The following is a 20,187-nucleotide window of genomic DNA, read 5'->3' as shown; positions in this document are numbered from 1 at the left end:
CCACGTGGGACAGGGACCGCGTCGACCTCGTATCCACCCCGGCGCTTAGTACAGTGCCCGGCACGTAGTAAGCGCTTAACAGGGTCCGATTTTTCCCAATTCTTCCAGACGGACGTTTAGCTTGGTAATCCTGGCTCCGCCACTGAACAACAATAAGAATAATCATAGTAGTATTTGTTGAGCGCTTACTCTGTGGCAGGCACTGTACTAAGCGCCAGGGTGGCTACAAGCAAATCGGGTCGGGCACCGTGCCTGTCCGGCGTGGGGCTCCCAGTCTTCATCCCCATTTTCCTGATGAGGGAACTGAGGCCCAGAGAAGTGAAGTGACTGGCCCAAGGTCACCCAGCTGACCAGGTGGCGGGGGCGAGATTAGAACCCAGGTCCACTGACTCCCAGAGTATAACCAGAAGAGGTTCTTGGGGTTGGGGGAGAGAAGGAGAAAAAGAAAGAAGCTTTGGGAGGTGCCAATTATCTCCTGGTTCTGAAGGTTAGAAGAAACTAATTTGAGAAATAATTATAATAATATATGTTGCCGTCTTGTACTTGCCAAGCGCTTAATACAGTGCTCTGCACACAGTAAGCGCTCAATAAATAGACTGTGAGCCCACTGTTGGGTAGGGACTGTCTCTATATGTTGCCAATTTGTACTTCCCAAGCGCTTAGTACAGTGCTCTGCACATAGTAAGCGCTCAATAAATACGATTGATGATGATGATTGGAGCTTCCCAGTCAAGCCTGCTTCGGCGATCCGGGACTCCGTGGCACGGCTTGTTTTTGTTTAACGGTGTTCGCTAAGCGCTTACTATGTGCCAGACGCTGTACTGAACAACATAATTGGGTTGGAAACGGTCCTTGTCCCATTTTGGGCTCTCAAAAAGCGAGCCAATTGTATTTATTGAGAGTGTACTGTGCGCGGAGCACTGTACTAAGCGCTTGGGAGAGGAGTCATTCGTTCGAGCGCGTTTATTGAGCGCTTCCTGCGGGCAGAGCACTGTATTGAGCGGTTGGGAGGGGACAACAGAATGATATTAATAATAACGATAGCATTTATTAAGCGCTTACTACGTGCAAAGCACTGTTCTAAGCGCTGGGGGGGGGATACGAGGTGATCGGGTTGTCCCACGTGGGGCTCACAGTCTTACTCCCCATTTTACAGATGAGGTAACTGAGGCTCAGAGAAGTGAAGTGACTTGCCCGAGGTCACACAGCAGACACGCGGCGAAGCCGGGATTTGAACCCACGACCTCTGACTCCAAAGCCAAGGCTCTTTCCACTGAGCCGCGCTGCTTCCCCACCCATTCCCTGCCCACAGTGAGCATCCTTCTCCCGCCATTCATTCATTCATTCAATCGTATTTATTGAACGCTTACTGTGTGCAGAGCACTGGACTAAGCGCTTGGGAAGTACAAATTCATTCATTCATTCATTCATTCCAATATGTTGCCAATTTGTACTTCCCAAGCGCTTAGTCCAGTGCTCTGCACATAGTAAGCGCTCAATAAATACGATTGATGACGATGATTCGTTCGTTCAATAATAATAATAATCATAAGGGAATTTATTAAGCGCTTACTACGTGCAAAGCACTGTTCTAAGCGCCGGGGAGGTTACAAGATTATCAGGTTGTCCCTCGTGGGGCTCACAGTCTCAATCCCCATTTTCCAGATGAGGGAACTGAGGCCCGGAGGAGCTAAGCGACTTGCCCAACAGTGCCCTGCACGCAGTAAGCGCTCAATAAATACGACTGAGGACAGCTGACAAGTGGCGCAGCCGGGATTCGAACCCGCGACCCCAGCTTGGGCTCTTTCCACCGAGCCACGCGCGGAGCGCTCGAAGCCCTCCTCTTAACGGTACCCGTTAAGCGCTCCCTCTACGCCGGGCACTGTACTGAGTGCGAGCGGCCGCGAAACCGGCCCGTTTTCCGGAGGAGGAAACCGAGGCCCGGAGAGGCCCAAGGTCACGGGGCCCGGCGGAGGAGCCGTGACCGGAACCCAGGTCTCCGTTGGTTGGGACAGGTGGGGACCCGGGTGCGGGGGGGGACGGATGGCCGGGGGCCACCTGCTCCGGGGTGTCAGTTTACCCAGGGGTCCTTGGCTAAATTAGGCAAAGGGGTGCAGCTGCTCTTGGGCAAGGGGGGGTAAGTGGAGGCCCGCGGCCGGATTCGACGCCCCCCCAGCCCCCCTGCTGCCCGGGGGGCCAATCGTGGCGGGGGCCAAGGGGCCGGGCGGCCCGGGACCCTACAAATCCCGGGCCCCGCCGCTCCGGGGTGCTCCGACGGCCTGGAAATCGAGGAATTCTCACGCTGGCGCCCGGGAAGGCCGCAGCCCTCGCCATGGTAGGTTCCGCACGCGGCCCCGCTGCTTGACGAGGTTCGGCGCTCGCCGTGGGCCGAGCACTGTGCTGAGCGCCGGGCCGGCGGAAAGAGCCTGGGCTTTGGGGTCCGAGGTCGTGGGTTCCGATCCCGGCGCAGCGGGGTGGCTTTAGGCGAGTCGCTTCGCTTCTCTGGGCCTCAGTTGCCTCATCTGCCAAATGGGGATTAAGACCGGGAGCCCCATGGGGGACAACCTGATGACCTTGTATCCCACCACCAGTGCTTAGAACAGTGCTCGGCACATAGTAAGCGCTTAATAAATATCATCATTATTACTATTATTTGGAGTCAGAGGTCGTGGGTTCAAATCCCGACTCAGCGGGGTGACTTTAGGCGAGTCATTTTGCTTCTCTGGGCCTCAATTGCCTCATCTGCCAAATGGGGATTAAGACTGGGAGCCCCACAGGGGACAACCTGATGACCTTGTATCCCCCCGCAGCGCTTAGAACAGTGCTCGGCACATAGTAAGCGCTTAATAAATATCATCATTTTTACTATTATTTGGAGTCGGAGGTCGTGGGTTCAAATCCTGGCACAGCGGGGTGACTTTAGGCGAGTCACTTCGCTTCTCTGGGCCTCAGTTGTCTCATCTGCCAAATGGGGATTAAGACCGGGAGCCCCATTGGGGACAACCTGATGACCTTGTATCCCCCCGCAGCGCTTAGAACAGTGCTCGGCACATAGTGAGCGCTTAGTAAATATCATCATTATTACTATTATTTGGAGTCAGAGGTCGTGGGTTCAAATCCCGGCACAGCGGGGTGACTTGAGGCAAGTCGCTTCGCTTCTCTGGGCCTCAGTTGCCTCATCTGCCAAATGGGGATTAAGACCGGGAGCCCCACGGGGGACAACCTGATGACCTTGTATCCCCCCCCCCCACACTTAGAACAGTGCTTGGCACATAGTAAGCGCTTAGTAAATATCATCATTTTTACTATTATTTGGAGTCGGAGGTCGTGGGTTCAAATCCCGGCGCAGCGGGGTGACTTTAGGCGAGTCGCTTCGCTTCTCTGGGCCTCAGTTGCCTCATCTGCCAAATGGGGATTAAGACCGGGAGCCCCACGGGGGACAACCTGATCACCCTGTATCCCCCCCCCCCAGCGCTTAGAACAGTGCTTGGCACATAGTAAGCGCTTATAAATATCATCATTATTACTATTATTTGGAGTCAGAGGTCGTGGGTTCAAATCCTGGCTCTGCCACTCATCAGCGGGGTGACTTTAGGCGAATCGCTTCGCTTCTCTGGGCCTCAGTTGCCTCATCTGCCAAATGGGGATTAAGACTGGGAGCCCCACAGGGGACAACCTGATCACCTTGTATCCCCCCCCAGCGCTTAGAACAGTGCTTGGCACATAGTGAGCGCTTAATAAATATCATCATTATTACTATTATTTGGAGTCAGAGGTCGTGGGTTCAGATTCCGGCTCCTCTCCGGGCCTCGGTGACCGCAGCTGGAAAATGGGGATGGAGACTGGGAGCCCCCCTCCGTGGGACAACCTGATCCAACCTCATCACCAGCGCTTAGAACAGTGCTTTGCACATAGTAAGCGCTTAATAAATGCCATCATCATTAGTACCATCAGGTTGTTCCCCGTGGGGCTCGCGGTCTTCATCCCCATTTGACAGGTGGGGGAACTGAGGCCCAGAGGCGTGAAAAGACTCGCCCGACGTCCCGCAGCCGACGGGCGGCGGAGGCGGGATTAGAACCCACGACCTCTGGCTCCCAAGCCCGGGCTCGGGGAGTTTTTTTGTTTTTTTTTAATGTTATTTAAGCGCTCACTACGTGTCTGGCGGTGCTCTGATGCGGGGTGGAATCTAGGCCGTCCCACACGGGGCTTCGGATCCCCATTTTGCAGCGGTGGAAACTGAGGCCCGGAGGGGGTGAGGCGACCCGCACACGGCGGGGGAAGGGGAGGCGGCGGGATTAGAACCCGGGACCCCGCTTCCCGTGATGCGGCAGCGTGGCTCAGCGGCGACAGCCCGGGCTTGGGAGTCAAAGGTCGCGGGTTCTAAGCAGGCCTCCGCCCCTCGTCTGCTGTGTGACCTTGAGCAAGTCACTTCACTTCTCTGGGCCTCAGTTCCCTCATCTGGAAAATGGGGATGAAGACCGTGAGCCCCCCGCGGGACAACCTGATCGCCTTGTACCCTCCCCAGCGCTTAGGACGGTGCTTTGCACGTAGTAAGCGCTTAATGAAGGCCATTTTTATTGTTATAATGAGCGTTTAACCGGTGCCTAGGTTTTTAAAGAGTGCTCAGTTCAGCGCCCTGAGCACGAGAGGTGCTCCATACATAGCCCTGATGGACAGGTGGGTGTAGACGTGCTGCAGGATAATTTTTCCTTGGCCCGGGATGGGAATATGACCCTTTATGGGGATGGAAAGAGAGGGAAGGGAGGGCAAGGCGGGCATATTCCCCTTCGAGAAGAAATCGGAGCCCGCCGGCAGCTGCTAGGACGGGTCGTTTCTAAAATAGCCGCGTCTTCTGGCACGGCTCGCCCGCGGTGTGGCTTGGTGGCCAGGGCCTGACGGACAGGAGGTCACGGGTTCTAATCCCGCCTCGGCCGCTGAGAATAATGATAATGATGGCATTCGTTAAGCGCTTACTATGTGCCAAGCACTTTTCTAAGAGCTGGGGAGCTTACAAGGTGATTGGGTTGTCCCACGGAGGGGGCTCACGGTCTTCATCCCCATTTGACAGATGAGGTCACTGAGGCACAGAGAATAATAATAATAATAATAATGGCATTTATCAAGCGCTTACTATGTGCCAAGCACTGTTCTAAGCGCTGGGGAGCTTACAAGGTGATCGGGTTGTCCCATGGCGGGGGGCTCCCGGTCTTCATCCCCATTTGACAGATGAGGTCACTGAGGCACAGAGAATAATAATCATAATGATGATGATGGTATTTGTTAATAATAATAATAATAATAATGGCATTTATTAAGCGCTTACTATGTGCAAAGCACTGTTCTAAGCACTGGGGAGGTTACAAGCGCTTACTCATCCCCATTTGACAGATGAGGTCACTGAGGCACAGAGAATAATAATAATAATAATAATAATAATAATAATAATAATAATAATAATAATAATGGCATTTATCAAGCGCTTACTATGTGCCAAGCACTGTTCTAAGCGCTGGGGAGGTTACAAGGTGATTGGGTTTGTCCTACGGGGGGCTCCCAGTCTTCATCCCCATTTGACAGATGAGGTCACTGAGGCACAGAGAATAATAATCATAATGATGATGATGGTATTTGTTCATAATAATAATAATAATGGCATTTATTAAGCGCTTACTATGTGCAAAGCACTGTTCTAAGCGCTGGGGAGGTTACAAGGTGATCGGGTTTGTTCTACGGGGGGCTCCCAGTCTTCATCCCCATTTGACAGATGAGGTCACTGAGGCACAGAGAATAATAATAATAATAATGATGATGGCATTTGTTAATACTAATAATAATAATAATGGCATTTATTAAGCGCTTACTATGTGCAAAGCACTGTTCTAAGCGCTGGGGTGGTTACAAGGTGATCGGGTTTGTCCCACGGGGGGGCTCCCGGTCTTCATCCCCATTTGACAGATGAGGTCACTGAGGCACAGAGAATTATAATAATAATAATAATAATAATGATGGTATTTGTTAATAAGAATAATAATAATGGCATTTATTAAGCACAAAGCACTGTTCTAAGCACTGGGTATGTTACAAGGTGATCAGGTTGTCTCACGGGGGGCTCACAGTCTTCATCCCCATTTGACAGATGAGGTCACTGAGGCACAGAGAATAATAATAATAATAATAATGGTATTTGTTAATAATAATAGTAATAATAATAATAATGGCATTTATTATGTGCAAAGCACTGTTCTAAGCACTGGGGAGGTTACAAGGTGATCGGGTTGTCCCACGGGGGGCTCACAGTCTTCATCCCCATTTGACAGATGAGGTCACTGAGGCACAGAGAATAATAATAATAATGATGATGATGGTATTTGTTAATAATAATAATAAAAATAATAATAATGGCATTTATTAAGTGCTTACTATGTGCAAAGCACTGTTCTAAGCACTGGGGAGGTTACAAGGTGATCGGTTTGGCCCACGGTGGGCTCCTGGTCTTCATCCCCATTTGACAGATGAGGTCACTGAGGCACAGAGAATAATAATCATAATAATGATGATGGTATTTGTTAATAATAGTAATAATAATGGCATTTATTAAGCGCTTACTATGTGCAAAGCTCTGTTCTAAGCGCTGGGGAGGTTACAAGGTGATCGGGTTGGCCCACGGGGGGCTCCCGGTCTTTATCCCCATTTGACAGATGAGGTCACTGAGGCACAGAGAATAATAATAATAATGATGATCGTATTTGTTAATAATGATAATAATAATAATAATGGCATTTATTAAGCGCTTACTATGTGCAAAGCACTGTTCTTAGTGCTGGGGAGGTTACAAGGTGATCGGGTTTGTCCCACGGGAGGCTCCCGGTCTTCATCCCCATTTGACAGATGAGGTCACTGAGGCACAGAGAATAATAATAATAATGGTATTTGTTAATAATAATAATAATAATAATAATAATAATGGCATTTATTAAGCACTTACTATGTGCAAAGCACTGTTCTAAGTGCTGGGGTGGTTACAAAGTGATCGGGTTATCCCACGGAGGGCTCACAGTCTTCATCCCCATTTGACAGATGAGGGAACTGAGGCCCAGAGAATAATAATGATGGTATTTGTTAAGCACTTACTATGTGCCAAGCACTGTTCTAAGCGCTGGGGAAGACACAAGGTAATCAGATCGTCCCACATGGGGTTCACAGTCTTCCTCCCCATTTTTCACATGAGGTAACTGAGGCAAAGGGAAGTTAAGTGATGTGCCCGAAGTCACCCAGCTGACAAATGGCGGAGCCGGGATTTGAACCCACAACCTCTGACTCCAAAGCCCGGGCTCTTTCCACTGAGCCACGCCGTCAGCTGGGTGACCTTTGGGTCAAGTCCCTTCACTTCTCTGGGCCTCCGCGACCTCATCTGGAGAATGGGGATGAAGACTGGGAGCCCCCCGTGGGACAGCCTGATCACCTTGTAACCCCCCCAGCGCTTAGAACAGTGCTTTGCACATAGTAAGCGCTTAACAAATACCATCATTATTATTATTATTAATAAGTCGTTTCACAACTCCGGGCCTCATTTCCCCCATCTGCAAAAGGGGGATTAAGAGAGTGAACCCCACGTGGGACAGGGACTGTGTCAACCAATGAACTTGTATAAGAATAAGCGCTTAGTACAGTGCTCTGCACAGCAGTAAGCGCTCAACAAATACGATTGAATGAACTTGTATCAACAGAGAATATCCCGCTGAGAAGCAGCGTGGCTCAGTGGAAAGAGCCCGGGCTTTGGAGTCAGAGGTCGTGGGTTCAAATCCCGGCTCCGCCGCTTGCCAGCTGGGTGACTTTGGGCAAGTCACTTCACTTCTCCGGGCCTCAGTTACCTCATCTGTCAAATGGGCATTCATTCATTCATTCATTCATTCATTCAATCGTATTTATTGAGCGCTTACCGTGTGCACAGCACTGTACTAAGCGCTTGGGAAGTCCAAGTTGGCAACATATAGGAGCCGGTCCCTACCCGACAGCTGGGCTTACAGTCTAGAAGGGGGAGACAGGACAAGAAAACAAAACATATTTAACAAAATAAAATAAATAGAATAAATATGTCCAAATAAACTGGACTGGACTGGACCTGTGAGCCCCCCGTGGGACAACCTGATCACCTTGTAACCTCCCCAGCGCTTAGCACGTAGTAAGCGCTTAATAAATGCCGTTCATTATTATTATTATTATTAAGCCCGGAGCTTAGCACGGTGCTTGGGACATAGTAGATCAATCAATCAATCCATCAATCGTATTTATTGAGCGCTTCCTGTGTGCAGAGCACTGTACTAAGCGCTTGGGAAGTCCAAGTTGGCAACATATAGGGACGGTCCCTACCCGACAGTGGGCTCACAGTCTAGAAGGGGGAGACGGATGACAAAACAAAACATATTAACAAAATAAAATAAATAGAATAAATATATCCAAATAAACTGGACTGGACTGGACCGTGAGCCCCCCGTGGGACAACCTGATCACCTTGTAACCTCCCCAGCGCTTAGCATGTAGTAAGCGCTTAATAAATGCCGTTCATTATTATTATTAAGTGATTAGTACAGTGCTCTGCACATAGTAAGCGCTCAATCAATACGATTGATGATGATGATGCTGATGATTCACCCCGGAGCTTAGCACGGTGCTTGGGACATAGTAGATCAATCAATCAATCCATCAATCGTATTTATTGAGCACCGACTGTGTACTAAACGCTTGGGAAGCTGCAAGTTGGCAACACCTAGAGACGGTCCCTACCCGACAGCGGGCTCACAGTCTAGAAGATCATCATCATCGTCATCATCAATCGTATTTATTGAGCGCTCACTGTGTGCAGAGCACTGTACTAAGCACTTGGGAAGTACAAATTGGCAACATCTAGAGACGGTCCCTACCCAACAGTGGGCTCACAGTCTGCTTAGTGAGTCCCGTAGTTATTAATATTGGGGGCTTCGGAGGTAGGGCTGGAGGTGGGGGGATTGGGGAGGGCCGGAGGCCTTCGGCTGTCCCGGGGGGCGTCCACACCACGTGCCCCCGAGTCGCTGAGCCCGGCCGGTGGTGTTTCTGTGTTGCAGACGGACCAGCAGGCCGAAGCGCGGTCCTTTCTGAGCGAGGAGATGATCGCCGGTGAGTGGGGACCCGGGGGGTCGGTGACCCGGTCGAAAAGAGGGCCTGGGCCCCGATCTCCGTGCCGTGTGACCTTGGGCCAGTCACTTGCATTCATTCAGTCATTCAAGCGCATTTACTGAGTGCTTACTGTGTGCAGAGCACTGTATTAGGCGCTTGGGAAGTCCAAGTTGGCAACGTATGGAGGACGGGCCCCTGCCCGACGGCGGGCTCACGGTCCGGAAGGGGGAGACGGACGACAAGACGTGTGGACGAGTGTCAAGTCATCAGAATAAATAGAAGTAAAGCTAGACGCCCATCGTTAACAAAATAAATAGCAAATATGTAAAAGTAAAATAAAAAATAATAATGATGGCATTTATTAAGCGCTTACTAGGTGCCAAGCGCGGTTCTAAGCGCTGGGGAGGTTACAAGGTGATCGGGTTGGCCCACGGGGGGCTCACGGTCTTCACCCCATTTTACAGATGATAATAATGACGGCATTTATCAAGCGCTTACTCTGTGCAAAGCACTGTACTAAGCGCTGGGGAGGATGCAAGGCTGTCCCACGGGGGGTCCCCTATTTGACAGATGATAATATAATAATAATGATGGCATTTATTAAGCGCTTACTATGTGCAAAGCACTGTACTAAGCGCTGGGGAGAATACAAGGTTGTCCCACGGGGGGCTCACGGTCTTCATCCCCATTTGACAGATGATAATAATAATAATAATGATGGCATTTATTAAGCGCTTACTATGTGCAAAGCACTGTACTAAGCGCTGGGGGAGAATACAAGGTTGTCCCACGGGGGGCTCAGGGTCTTCATCCCCATTTGACAGATGATAATAATAGTAATAATGATGGCATTTATTAAGCGCTTACTATGTGCAAAGCACTGTACTAAGCGCTGGGAGGCTACAAGGCGATCAGGTTGTCCCCCGGGGGGCTGACAGTCTTCATCCCCCATTTTACAGATGATAATTATAATAATAATGATGGCATTTGTTAAGCGCTTACTATGTGCAAAGCACTGTACTAAGCGCTGGGGGGAGGCTACAAGGCGATCAGGTTGTCCCACGGGGGGCTCACGGTCTTCATCCCCATTTGACAGATGATAATAATAATAATAATGATGGCATTTATTAAGCGCTTACTCTGTGCAAAGCACTGTACTAAGCGCTGGGGAGGGTGCGAGGCACGGTCTTCATCCCCATTTGACAGATGATAATAATAATAATAATGATGGCATTTATTAAGCGCTTACTATGTGCAAAGCACTGTACTAAGCGCTGGGGAGGCTACAAGGCGATCAGGTTGTCCCACGGGGGGCTCCCAGTCTTCACCCCCATTTTACAGATGATAATTCTAATAATAATGATGGCATTTGTTAAGCGCTTACTATGTGCAAAACACTGTACTAAGCGCTGGGGAGAATACAAGGTTGTCCCACGGGGGCTCAGGGTCTTCATCCCCATTTGACAGATGATAATAATAATAATAATAATAATGATGGCATTTATTAAGCGCTTACTATGTGCAAAGCACTGTACTAAGCGCTGGGGGGAGGCTACAAGGCGATCAGGTTGTCCCACGGGGGGCTCCCAGTCTTCATCCCCATTTTACAGATGATAATTCTAATAATAATGATGGCATTTATTAAGCGCTTACTCTGTGCAAAGCACTGTACTGAGCGCTGGGGAGGGTGCGAGGTTGTCCCACGGGGGGCTCACGGTCTTCACCCCTATTTGACAGATGATAATCATCAATCGTATTTACTGAGCGCTTACTGTGTGCAGAGCACTGTACTAAGCGCTTGGGAAGTACAAACTGGCAAATAATAATAATAATAATGATGGCATTTATTAAGCGCTTACTAAGTGCTAAAATATACTGAATTAAAATAGGGTGATAAATCTGTACAAACATATACACAGGTGCTGTGGGGAGGGGACGTATATATGTTTGTACGTATTTATTACTCTATTTTATTTGTACGTATTTATTCTGTTTATTTTTGTTACTATGTTTTGTTTGTCCGTATCTATTCTATGTATTTTATTCTGTTAATATGTTTTGTTTTGTTGTCTGTCTCCCCCTTCTAGCCTGTGAGCCCGCTGTCGGGTAGGGACCGGCTCTCTATGTGGCCAACTTGGCCTCTCCAAGCGCTTAGCCCAGTGCCCGGCCCACCGTAAGCGCTCAGTCAATACGATCGATTGATTGATTGATTGATCGAGGCAGGGATGAGGAGGAGGAGGAGGAGGAGAGGAAAAAGGGGTCTGAGCCTGGGTCTCCATCCCCGGGCCTCAGAGTTCAAGGCGGCCTTCGACATGTTCGACGCGGACGGCGGCGGGGACATCAGCACCAAGGAGCTGGGCACCGTGATGCGGATGCTGGGGCAGACGCCCACCAAGGAGGAGCTGGACGCCATCATCGAGGAGGTGGACGAGGATGGTGAGCCGGTGGGCCGGGGGGGGCCCGGGGGGGGGGGGGCCCGCCGGGGGGGCCCGGCTGACCCCCCGGCCCGGCCGCCCTCGGGCCTCCGCAGGCAGCGGCACCATCGACTTCGAGGAGTTCTTGGTGATGATGGTGCGCCAGATGAAAGAGGACGCCAAGGGGAAGACCGAGGAGGAGCTGGCTGAGTGCTTCCGCATCTTTGACAGGTCTGGGGGGGCTAGCCCGTCCCACCCCATCTCACCCCATCCCACCCCATCCCATCCCATCCAACGCCATCCCACCCCATCCCCATCCCACCCCCATCCCATCCATCCCTTCCATCCCATCCCATCATCAAAATAGGCCCTACCGAGAGCTCCCCTCCTCCAGGAGGCCGCCCCAGCCCTATGCGAGCGCCCCCTGCCGGCCCTGCCCCCGAAAGCTTGCTCCCTGCCGGCCCCGCCCCTGAGCGGGCGCCCCCTGCCGGCCGCAGCCGCGCCCTACCCTCGAGCGAGCGCCCCCTGCCGGCCCCGCCCCAGCCCTATTTGAGCGCCCCCTGCCGGCCCCGCCCCTGAGCGGGCGCCCCCTGTCGGCCCCGCCCCAGCCCTATGCGAGCGCCCCCTGCCGGCCCTGCCCCCTGAGAGCGCGCTCCCTGCCCGCCCCGCCCCTGAGCGGGCGCCCCCTGCCGGCCCCGCCCCTGAGCGAGCGACCCTTGCCGGCCCCGCCCCAGCCCTATGCGAGCGCCCCCTGCCGGCCCTGCCCCTGAGAGCTTGCTCCTTGCCGGCCCCGCCCCTGAGCGGGCGCCCCCTGCCGGCCACAGCCACGCCCTACGCTCGAGCGAGCGCCCCCTGCCGGCCCCGCCCCAGCCCTATTTGAGCGCCCCCTGCCGGCCCCGCCCCTGAGCGGGCACCCCCTGTCGGCCCCGCCCCAGCCCTATGCGAGCGCCCCCTGCTGGCCCTGCCCCTGAGAGCGCGCTCCCTGCCCGCCCCGCCCCTGAGCGGGCGCCCCCTGTCGGCCCCGCCCCTGAGCGAGCGACCCCTTGCCGGCCCCGCCCCAGCCCTATGCGAGCGCCCCCTGCCGGCCCTGCCCCTGAGAGCTTGCTCCTTGCCGGCCCCGCCCCTGAGCGGGTGCCCCCTGCCGGCCGCAGCCACGCCCTACGCTCGAGCGAGCGCCCCCTGCCGGCCCCGCCCCAGCCCTATTTGAGCGCCCCCTGCCGGCCCCGCCCCAGCCCTATGCGAGCGCCCCCTGCTGGCCCTGCCCCTGAGAGCGCGCTCCCTGCCCGCCCCGCCCCTGAGCGGGCGCCCCCTGTCGGCCCCGCCCCTGAGCGAGCGCCCCCTGCCGGCCCCGCCCCAGCCCTATGCGAGCGCCCCCTGCCGGCCCCGCCCCTGAGCGGGCGCCCCCTGTCGGCCCCGCCCCAGCCTTATGCGAGCGCCCCCTGCTGGCCCTGCCCCTGAGAGCGCGCTCCCTGCCCGCCCCGCCCCTGAGCGGGCGCCCCCTGTCGGCCCACGCCCCTGAGCGAGCGACCCTTGCCGGCCCCGCCCCAGGCCCTATGCGAGCGCCCCCTGCTGGCCCTGCCCCTGAGAGCGCTTTCCCTGCCGGCCCCGCCCCCTGAGCGGGCGCTCCCTGCCGGCCCCGCCCCTGAGCGGGCGCCCCCTGCCGGCCGCAGCCGCGCCCTACCCTCGAGCGAGCGCCCCCTGCCGGCCCCGCCCCAGCCCTATGCGAGCGCCCCCTGCTGGCCCTGCCCTGAGAGCAGGCTCCCTGCCGGCCCCGCCCCTGAGCGGACGCCCCTCGGCCCCGCCCCCAGCCCTATGCGAGCGCCCCCTGCTGGCCCTGCCCCTGAGAGCGCGCTCCCTGCCGGCCCCGCCCCTGAGCGGGCGCCCCCTGCCGGCCGCAGCCCTGCCCTACCCTTTTAGACTGTGAGCCCACTGTTGGGTAGGAACTGTCTCTCTATGTTGCCAACTTGTTCTTCCCAAGCGCTTAGTCCAGTGCTCTGCACACAGTGAGCGCTCAATAAATACGATTGATTGATTGATTGATTGAGCGAAAGAGCGCCCCCTGCCGGCCCCGCCCCACCCCCAAGTGAGCGCCCCCTGCCGGCCCCCGCAGGAACATGGACGGCTACATCGACGCGGAGGAGCTGGCGGAGATCTTCCGCGCCTCCGGGGAGCACGTGACCGACGAAGAGATCGGGGACCTCATGAAGGACGGCGACAAGAACAACGACGGACGCATCGACTTCGACGGTCAGCAGGGGCCCGGGGGGGTGGGTGGGGAGAGGGGCGGGGCCCAGCGCGGCGATGGGCGTGGGCCGGACCGGAAGGGGCTGGGCCTAACGTGGCGAGGGGCGTGGTTATTGGTGGGCGGGCCTAGCGCGACGAGGGGCGTGGCTATTGGTGGGCGGGTCTAGCGCAACGAGGGGCGTGGTTATTGGTGGGCGGTGCCTAGCGTGGGTCAGGTGTGGGCGTGGCCTCGGTGGGCATGGCCGGAAGCGGCGAGGGGCGGAGTCTGTCGTGGGCGTGGTCAGTGGTGGGCGTGGCCGGGGGCGGGTCCGTAGCCGTGGGTGTCCGCCCCGCAGAGTTCCTGAAGATGATGGAGGGCGTGCAGTAAGAGCCCAGCCGCGCCCAGCCGCCCCTGGCCGAGGCCGCCGGACGGGAGCTCGGCCCCCCGGAGGCCCGCAGCCCCCGCCCTTGCCCCGCCCCGCCCCCCGTCCGTCCGTCCTTGTGCCGGACCTGTCCGTACAGAATAAAGGGATAAACGAGCATCACCGCGCCGCGGCCCCCAGCACCGCAGTCACTGGCCGACCGAGGCCGGGGAGCAGACGGGGAGGGAGGGCGGAGCCGGTAGTCCACTTCACTTCTCGGCGCCCCAGTGGCCTCACCTGAAAAACGGGGATGAAGACCGTGAGCCCCACGGGCGATCAACCTGAGAGTCTTGCTTCGCACAAATACACGAACACCACCGTCCTAAGAAGTCTTAGGATTACGGCGGGACGCGGGGGCGGGGCCGAGATCACGAGGGAGGGGTGGGGGCGGGGCCGGAAGGGCGGGGTTTAGGAGAGGGAGGGGCCGAGAACCGGAGGGGGCGGGGCTTGGGAAAGGGGCGGGGGCAGTGTCCCGAGGGAGGGGGGCCGGGGCTGTCTCCGTGAGGGGCGGGGCTTAGGAGAGGGGCGGGGCCGGGGGCGGTTAGGGGGGAGGGGCTGAGAACAGAAGGGGGCGGGGGCCGATCTGAGGGAGGGGTGGGAGGGCGGGGCCGAAAACCGGATGGGGCGGGGGCTTAGGAAAGGGGGCGGGACCGGCCTCCGGAGGGAGGTGGGGTGGGCGTGGCCGGGAGGGAGATGAGGGGCGGGGCTTCGTAGAGGGGCGGGGCCGAGTTCCTGAGGGAGGAAATGGAGGGCGGGGCCTGGAGAGGGGCGGGGCCGGGAGGAAGCTAGGGGGCGGGACCGGGTTCCGGAGGGAGGGGGGGCTTAGGGGAGGGGCCTGGAGGGATCTTGGGGGCGGGGCCAAGTTCCTGAGGGAGGAGTGGGAGGGCGGGGCCGGGAGGGAGCTAAGGGGCGGGGCCGAGTTCCTGAGGGAGGGTCCGGAGAAGGGCGGGGTTTAGGAGAGGGGCGTTGTTGGGATTGCATCCATGAGGGGAAGGGCTTAGGAGAGGGGCGGGTGGGCTTGGCCGGGAGAAGGGCGGGGCTTCGGAAAGGGGCGGGGCCGACCTCCCGAGGGCGGGTGGGCGTGACCCGGGAGATCCGCCCCCGATGGGCGGGGCTTAGGGGAAAGGCGGGGGCGGAGCCGAGTTCCTGAGGGAGGAGTGGGTGGGCGGGGCCTGGGAGCCATCTCAGGGGCGGGGCCGAGATCCTGAGGGAGGGCTGGGCGGGGCATAGGACAGGGGGCGGGGCTTGGGAAAGGGGAGGGGTTGAGTTCCTGAGGGAGGGCGGGGTTAGGAGAGGGGCGGGGCTCCGCCTACCAGGGGCGGGGCCTGGAGGGAGCTAGGGGGCGTGGACGAATTCCTGAAGGAAGAATGGGAGGGCGGGGCCTGGAAAGGGGGCGTGGCTCAGGATATGGGCGGGGTCGCGCCCTTTGGGCGGGGGGGCGGGGCCGGCTTCCGCAGGGAGGAGTGGGTGGGCGTGGCCTGAAAATGGGGCGGGGCTTGGGAGAGGGGCGGGGCAGCGCCCATTGGCCGGGAGGGGCGGGGGGGCGGGGCCCGGTGTCCCCCTCCAACTGCGCCTCCGAGAGGCAGCGCCGCCTCAATCAATCAATCAATCAATCAATCGTATTTATTGAGCGCTTACTGTGTGCAGAGCACTGGACTAAGCGCTTGGGAAGTCCAAGTTGGCAACATCTAGACGGTCCCTACCCAACAGTGGGCTCACAGTCTAAAAGTGGGGGGGGACAGAGAACAAAACCAAAGATACTAACAAAATAAAAGAAATAGAATAGATAGGTACAAGTAAAATAAATAGAGTAATAAATATGTACAAACATATATACATACATGCAGGTGCTGTGGGGAAGGGAAGGAGGTGAGATGGGGGGGATGGAGAGGGGGACGAGGGGAAGAGGAAGGAAGGGGCTCAGTCTGGGAAGGCTTCCTGGAGGAGGTGAGCTCTCAGCAGGGCCTTGAAGGGAGGAAGAGAGCGAGCTTGGCGGATGGGCAGAGGGACTGGGGGCATTCCAGGCCCGGGGGGTGACGTGGGCCGGGGGTCGATGGTGGGACAGGTGAGAATGAGGCCTAACGGTGAGGAGATTAGGGGCAGAGGAGCGGAGGGTGCTGGCTGGGCTGGAGAAGGAGAGAAGGGAGGTGAGGTAGGAGGGGGCCAGGGGATGGACAGACTTGAAGCCCAGGGTGAGGAGTTTCTGCCTGATGCGCAGATTGATTGGTAGCCACTGGAGATTTTTGAGGAGGGGAGTAACATGCCCAGAGCGTGTCTGGACAAAGATAATCCGGGCAGCGGCGTGAAGTATGGAGTGAAGTGGAGAGAGACACGAGGATGGGAGATCAGAGAGAAGGCTGATGCAGTAGTCCAGATGGGATAGGATGAGAGCTTGAACGATCAGGGTAGCTGTTGGGATGGAGAGGAAAGGGCGGATCTCGGCAATGTTGCAGAGCTGAGACCGGCAGGTTTTGGTGACAGCTTGCCTCGTGGACCCTGACCGGCACTGCAAGCCAGGAGGACCTGGGTTCTAATCCCGCCCCGCTACTGACCTGCTGGCTGACCTTGGGCTTGGCACACAGACAGCACTCCATCCATTCATTCAATCGGGTTTATTGAGCGCTTACTGTGTGCAGGGCACTGGACTAAGCGCTTGGGAAGTCCAAGTTGGCAACATCTAGAGACGATCCCTACCCAACAGCAGGCCCGCAGTCCAGGGGGAGACAGACAACAAAACAAAACACACCAACAAAACAAATAGAACAAATATGTACAAGCAAAACAAAACAGAGCAACAAATACGTACAAACACATATACATATATACAGGTGTGTTCACTCCGGGGAACCGTCTATTAGCGGTAGTAGTAGTAATGATAATAATAATTTTGTTATGTCAGAGGACCTGGTTTCTCTGCCACTTTTAATAATGGTAATAATGGCATTTATTAAGTGCTTACTATGTGCAAAGCACTGTTCTAAGCGCTGGGGAGGTTAGAAGGTGGTCAGGTTGTCCCACGGGGGGCTCACAGTCTTAATCCCCATTTTACAGATGAGGTAACTGAGACCCGGAGAAGTGAAGTGACTCACCCAAAGTCACCCGGCTGACAATTGGCGGAGCCGGGATTTGAACCCGTGACCTCTGACTCCAAAGCCCGGGCTCTTTTCCACTGAGCCAAACTGCTTCTCACTTACTGCTGGGTGACCTTGGGCAGTCACTTCACTTCTCTGGGCCTCAGTTTCCTACCTGCAAACTAAGAGATTCAATTCTTATTCTCCCTCCCGCTTACACAGAGAGCCCCAGTGGGGGACTGGGACTGTGTCTAACCAGATTAGTTTGTATCCGCTCCAGTGCTTGGTACGTAGTGAGTGTTTAACAAATACCCCAATTATTACGATTATTTTCAGTGAATATAACGATGGTGTTTGTTAAGCGCTTACTAGGTGCCGAGCACTGAGTGGTCCTGCATCAGAGGTGGTGGGAAAGACCAAGGAGGATTAGGACCGTCTCTATATGTTGCCAACTTGTACTTCCCAAATGCTTAGTACAGTGCCCTGCACACAGTGAGCGCTCAATAAATACGATTGAATGAATGAATGAATGAATGAATGAATGGAAATCCACTGGATTTGGCCAAGTGGAAAGAACCCGGGCTTGACAGTCACAGACCTTGGGTTCTAATGTTCCACCAATCAATCAGCATCATCATCAATCGTATTTATTGAGCGCTTACTGTGTGCAGAGCACTGTACTAAGCGCTTGGGAAGTACAAGATGGCAACGTATAGAGACAGTCCCTACCCAACAGTGGGCTCACAGTCTAAAAGGGGGAGACAGAGAACAAAACCAAACATACTAACAAAATAAAATAAAATAGAATAGATATGTACAAGTAAAATACCTGCCTACCTGCTGTGCGACCTTGGCCAAGTCACTTACGCTTTCTGGGCCTCGGCCTTCATCGATCAATCCACGGTATTTAAAAACTGGCCCGGACCACGGCCCGGGACCGAGACCCAACGCCGTCCGAGGACGTCGAGATCTTCAGCCTCCACGCCGACTAAACTCCTGCTGTCTCCTACGTTCACCCCAACCCAGTCTGTTTACTCCTCGTCTCCGGCCTCTTCTCTCTCAAGGCCCGAAGGACAATCCGGCCATCTCCTCGGGGTTCTCCTAATCTCCGGCCTCTCCCCTCTCAAGGCCCCAAGGACCATTCAGCCGTCCCCTCGGGGTATCACGGGATGAAATAATTACTGCTTTTCCCTCAACTACAAGATTGAAACTTCACCAGCCCCGCCACGACCCTTCCCTCTCCCCCCTGCAGGCCGCCCACCCCAGTCCTCCCCTCCCACCGCACCATTCCTGCCCCCTCAAACTTCCAACCCCATTCCCACTCCTTGCTCGGTCCCCCCCATTCCTCCCCACCCCATCCCTGTCCTAGTCCCTCGTCCCCTTCCCACAGCAGCTCATTCCCAAGCGACCCCTCGCCGTTCCTTTGCTTTGTCCGCTTTCGACCAAATGCGGCCCGTGGCCCCCGCGCTCCGTCATGGGGAAGCTCCCCGTCATCCTTGACCTGTTCCTGACTCAATCGCTCCTCCTTCTCACCATTGCTGAAACTTTTCTGGCCCCCGATGACCCGGTCTCTCCTGCTGCTCGGAACAGTGCTTTGCACATAGTAAGTGCTTAATGAATGCCATCATTATTATTATTACTACAGTATAGCAGAGTTGGTAGACACGTTCCCTGCTCGTAAGGATCTTACAGTCTAGAGGACTCTAACTTCTAACCTAACTCTGCCGCTCACCTCCTCCCTGTACCTCGTTCTCGCCCGTCCCGCCGTCGACCCCCAGCCTATGTCCTCCCCCGGCCCGGAATGCCCTCCTTCCGCACATTTCCGCTCTCTTCCTCCCTTCAAAGCCCTACGGAGAGCTCACCTCCTCCAAGAAGTCTTCCCAGACTGAGCCCCCTTTTTCCTCTCCTCCTTCCCATCCCCCCGCCCTACCTCCTTCCCCTCCCCACAGCACCTATAGATATGTTTCTACAGATTTATCACCCTATTGATTTCACTTGTCCATATTGACTCTTCTATTTATTTTGCTAATGATGTGCATCTAGCTTTATTTCCATCTGACGACTTGACGCCTGTCCACATACTTTGTTTTGTGGACAAAATATGTCCACAATTCTTCCCCCTTCCCCCTTCTTCCCCCCACAATTCTTCCCCCTTCCCACAATGTCCACAATTCTTCCCCCTTCCCCCTTCTTCCCCCTTCCCACAATTCTTCCCCCTTCTAGACTGTGAGCCCATTGTCGGGTTAGGGGCCGCCAACTTGTACTTCCCAAGCGCTTAGTACAGTGCTCTGCACACAGTAAGTGCTCAATAAATACGATTGAATGAATGAATGCTGCTCTCTCCACCCTCCCAGATACCGGGAAAGATGTTGGCTTCCTTCTCGCTCCCCAATGCCGCTTTCACTCCATCCCACCTCCCCCTTCCCTCTCCTTTGAAGCCCCCCTACCACCCCTTCCGGATTCTCCCGCCTCCCAACTCCAACTTCAACCGTTCCGACCCCTTTCTCGCCTTCCTCCTCTCTTTCTCCATGCCTACACCGATCCTTGGGAACTTCAATATCTGCTTCCCGCCTTCCATCACTCCCTCAACTCCGCTGACCTCCTGCTCCACATCTCTCCCCCTCACCAACTCTGAAAACCCACTCTCTCTGACCACAACCTCCTCCCCGTAAATCCCTACTGTTCCCCCCGCCAAAGACCTCCGATTTTTAGACCCCATCCCATTTTCTCATCGCGCCCCATTCGCTTCTCCGCGCCTCAGTTCCCTCATCTGTAAAATAGGGATGAAGACCGTGAGCCCCACACGGGACAACCTGATGACCTCGTACCCACCTCAGCGCTTGGCACATAGTAAGCGCCTAACGAATACCGTCATCATTCATTCATTCATTGAGGGCAGAGCAC

The 20,187-nt window shown here is 55.5% G+C and overlaps 1 protein-coding gene across 1 annotated transcript; it reads left to right on the top strand.

Moving 5' to 3' along the window:
* The first annotated feature begins 2,302 nt into the window (after positions 1 to 2,302).
* TNNC2 (troponin C2, fast skeletal type) lies at positions 2,303 to 14,263 on the top strand. The gene is made up of 6 exons (XM_038750498.1): positions 2,303 to 2,335; positions 9,102 to 9,153; positions 11,446 to 11,589; positions 11,684 to 11,798; positions 13,678 to 13,814; positions 14,147 to 14,263. The coding sequence occupies exons 1-6, from the start codon at positions 2,333 to 2,335 to the stop codon at positions 14,176 to 14,178; spliced, it is 483 nt and encodes a 160-aa protein (XP_038606426.1). The 5' UTR covers positions 2,303 to 2,332; the 3' UTR covers positions 14,179 to 14,263.
* Positions 14,264 to 20,187: the final 5,924 nt, after the last annotated feature.

This window comes from Tachyglossus aculeatus, chromosome 8, assembly GCF_015852505.1.
Source record: "Tachyglossus aculeatus isolate mTacAcu1 chromosome 8, mTacAcu1.pri, whole genome shotgun sequence".
Taxonomy (NCBI): domain Eukaryota; kingdom Metazoa; phylum Chordata; class Mammalia; order Monotremata; family Tachyglossidae; genus Tachyglossus; species Tachyglossus aculeatus.
Note: the sequence above shows the minus strand (reverse complement) of the source record. Positions and strands in the feature narration are given on the sequence as shown.

What these genes read in the sequence shown, in the direction of transcription:
- TNNC2 (XM_038750498.1), top strand. An exon ending in GAGCGAGGAGATGATCGCCG is followed by an intron (nt 9,154 to 11,445) that starts GTGAGTGGGGAC and finishes CCCGGGCCTCAG; the next exon opens with AGTTCAAGGCGGCCTTCGAC. An exon ending in CGGACGCATCGACTTCGACG is followed by an intron (nt 13,815 to 14,146) that starts GTCAGCAGGGGC and finishes TCCGCCCCGCAG; the next exon opens with AGTTCCTGAAGATGATGGAG.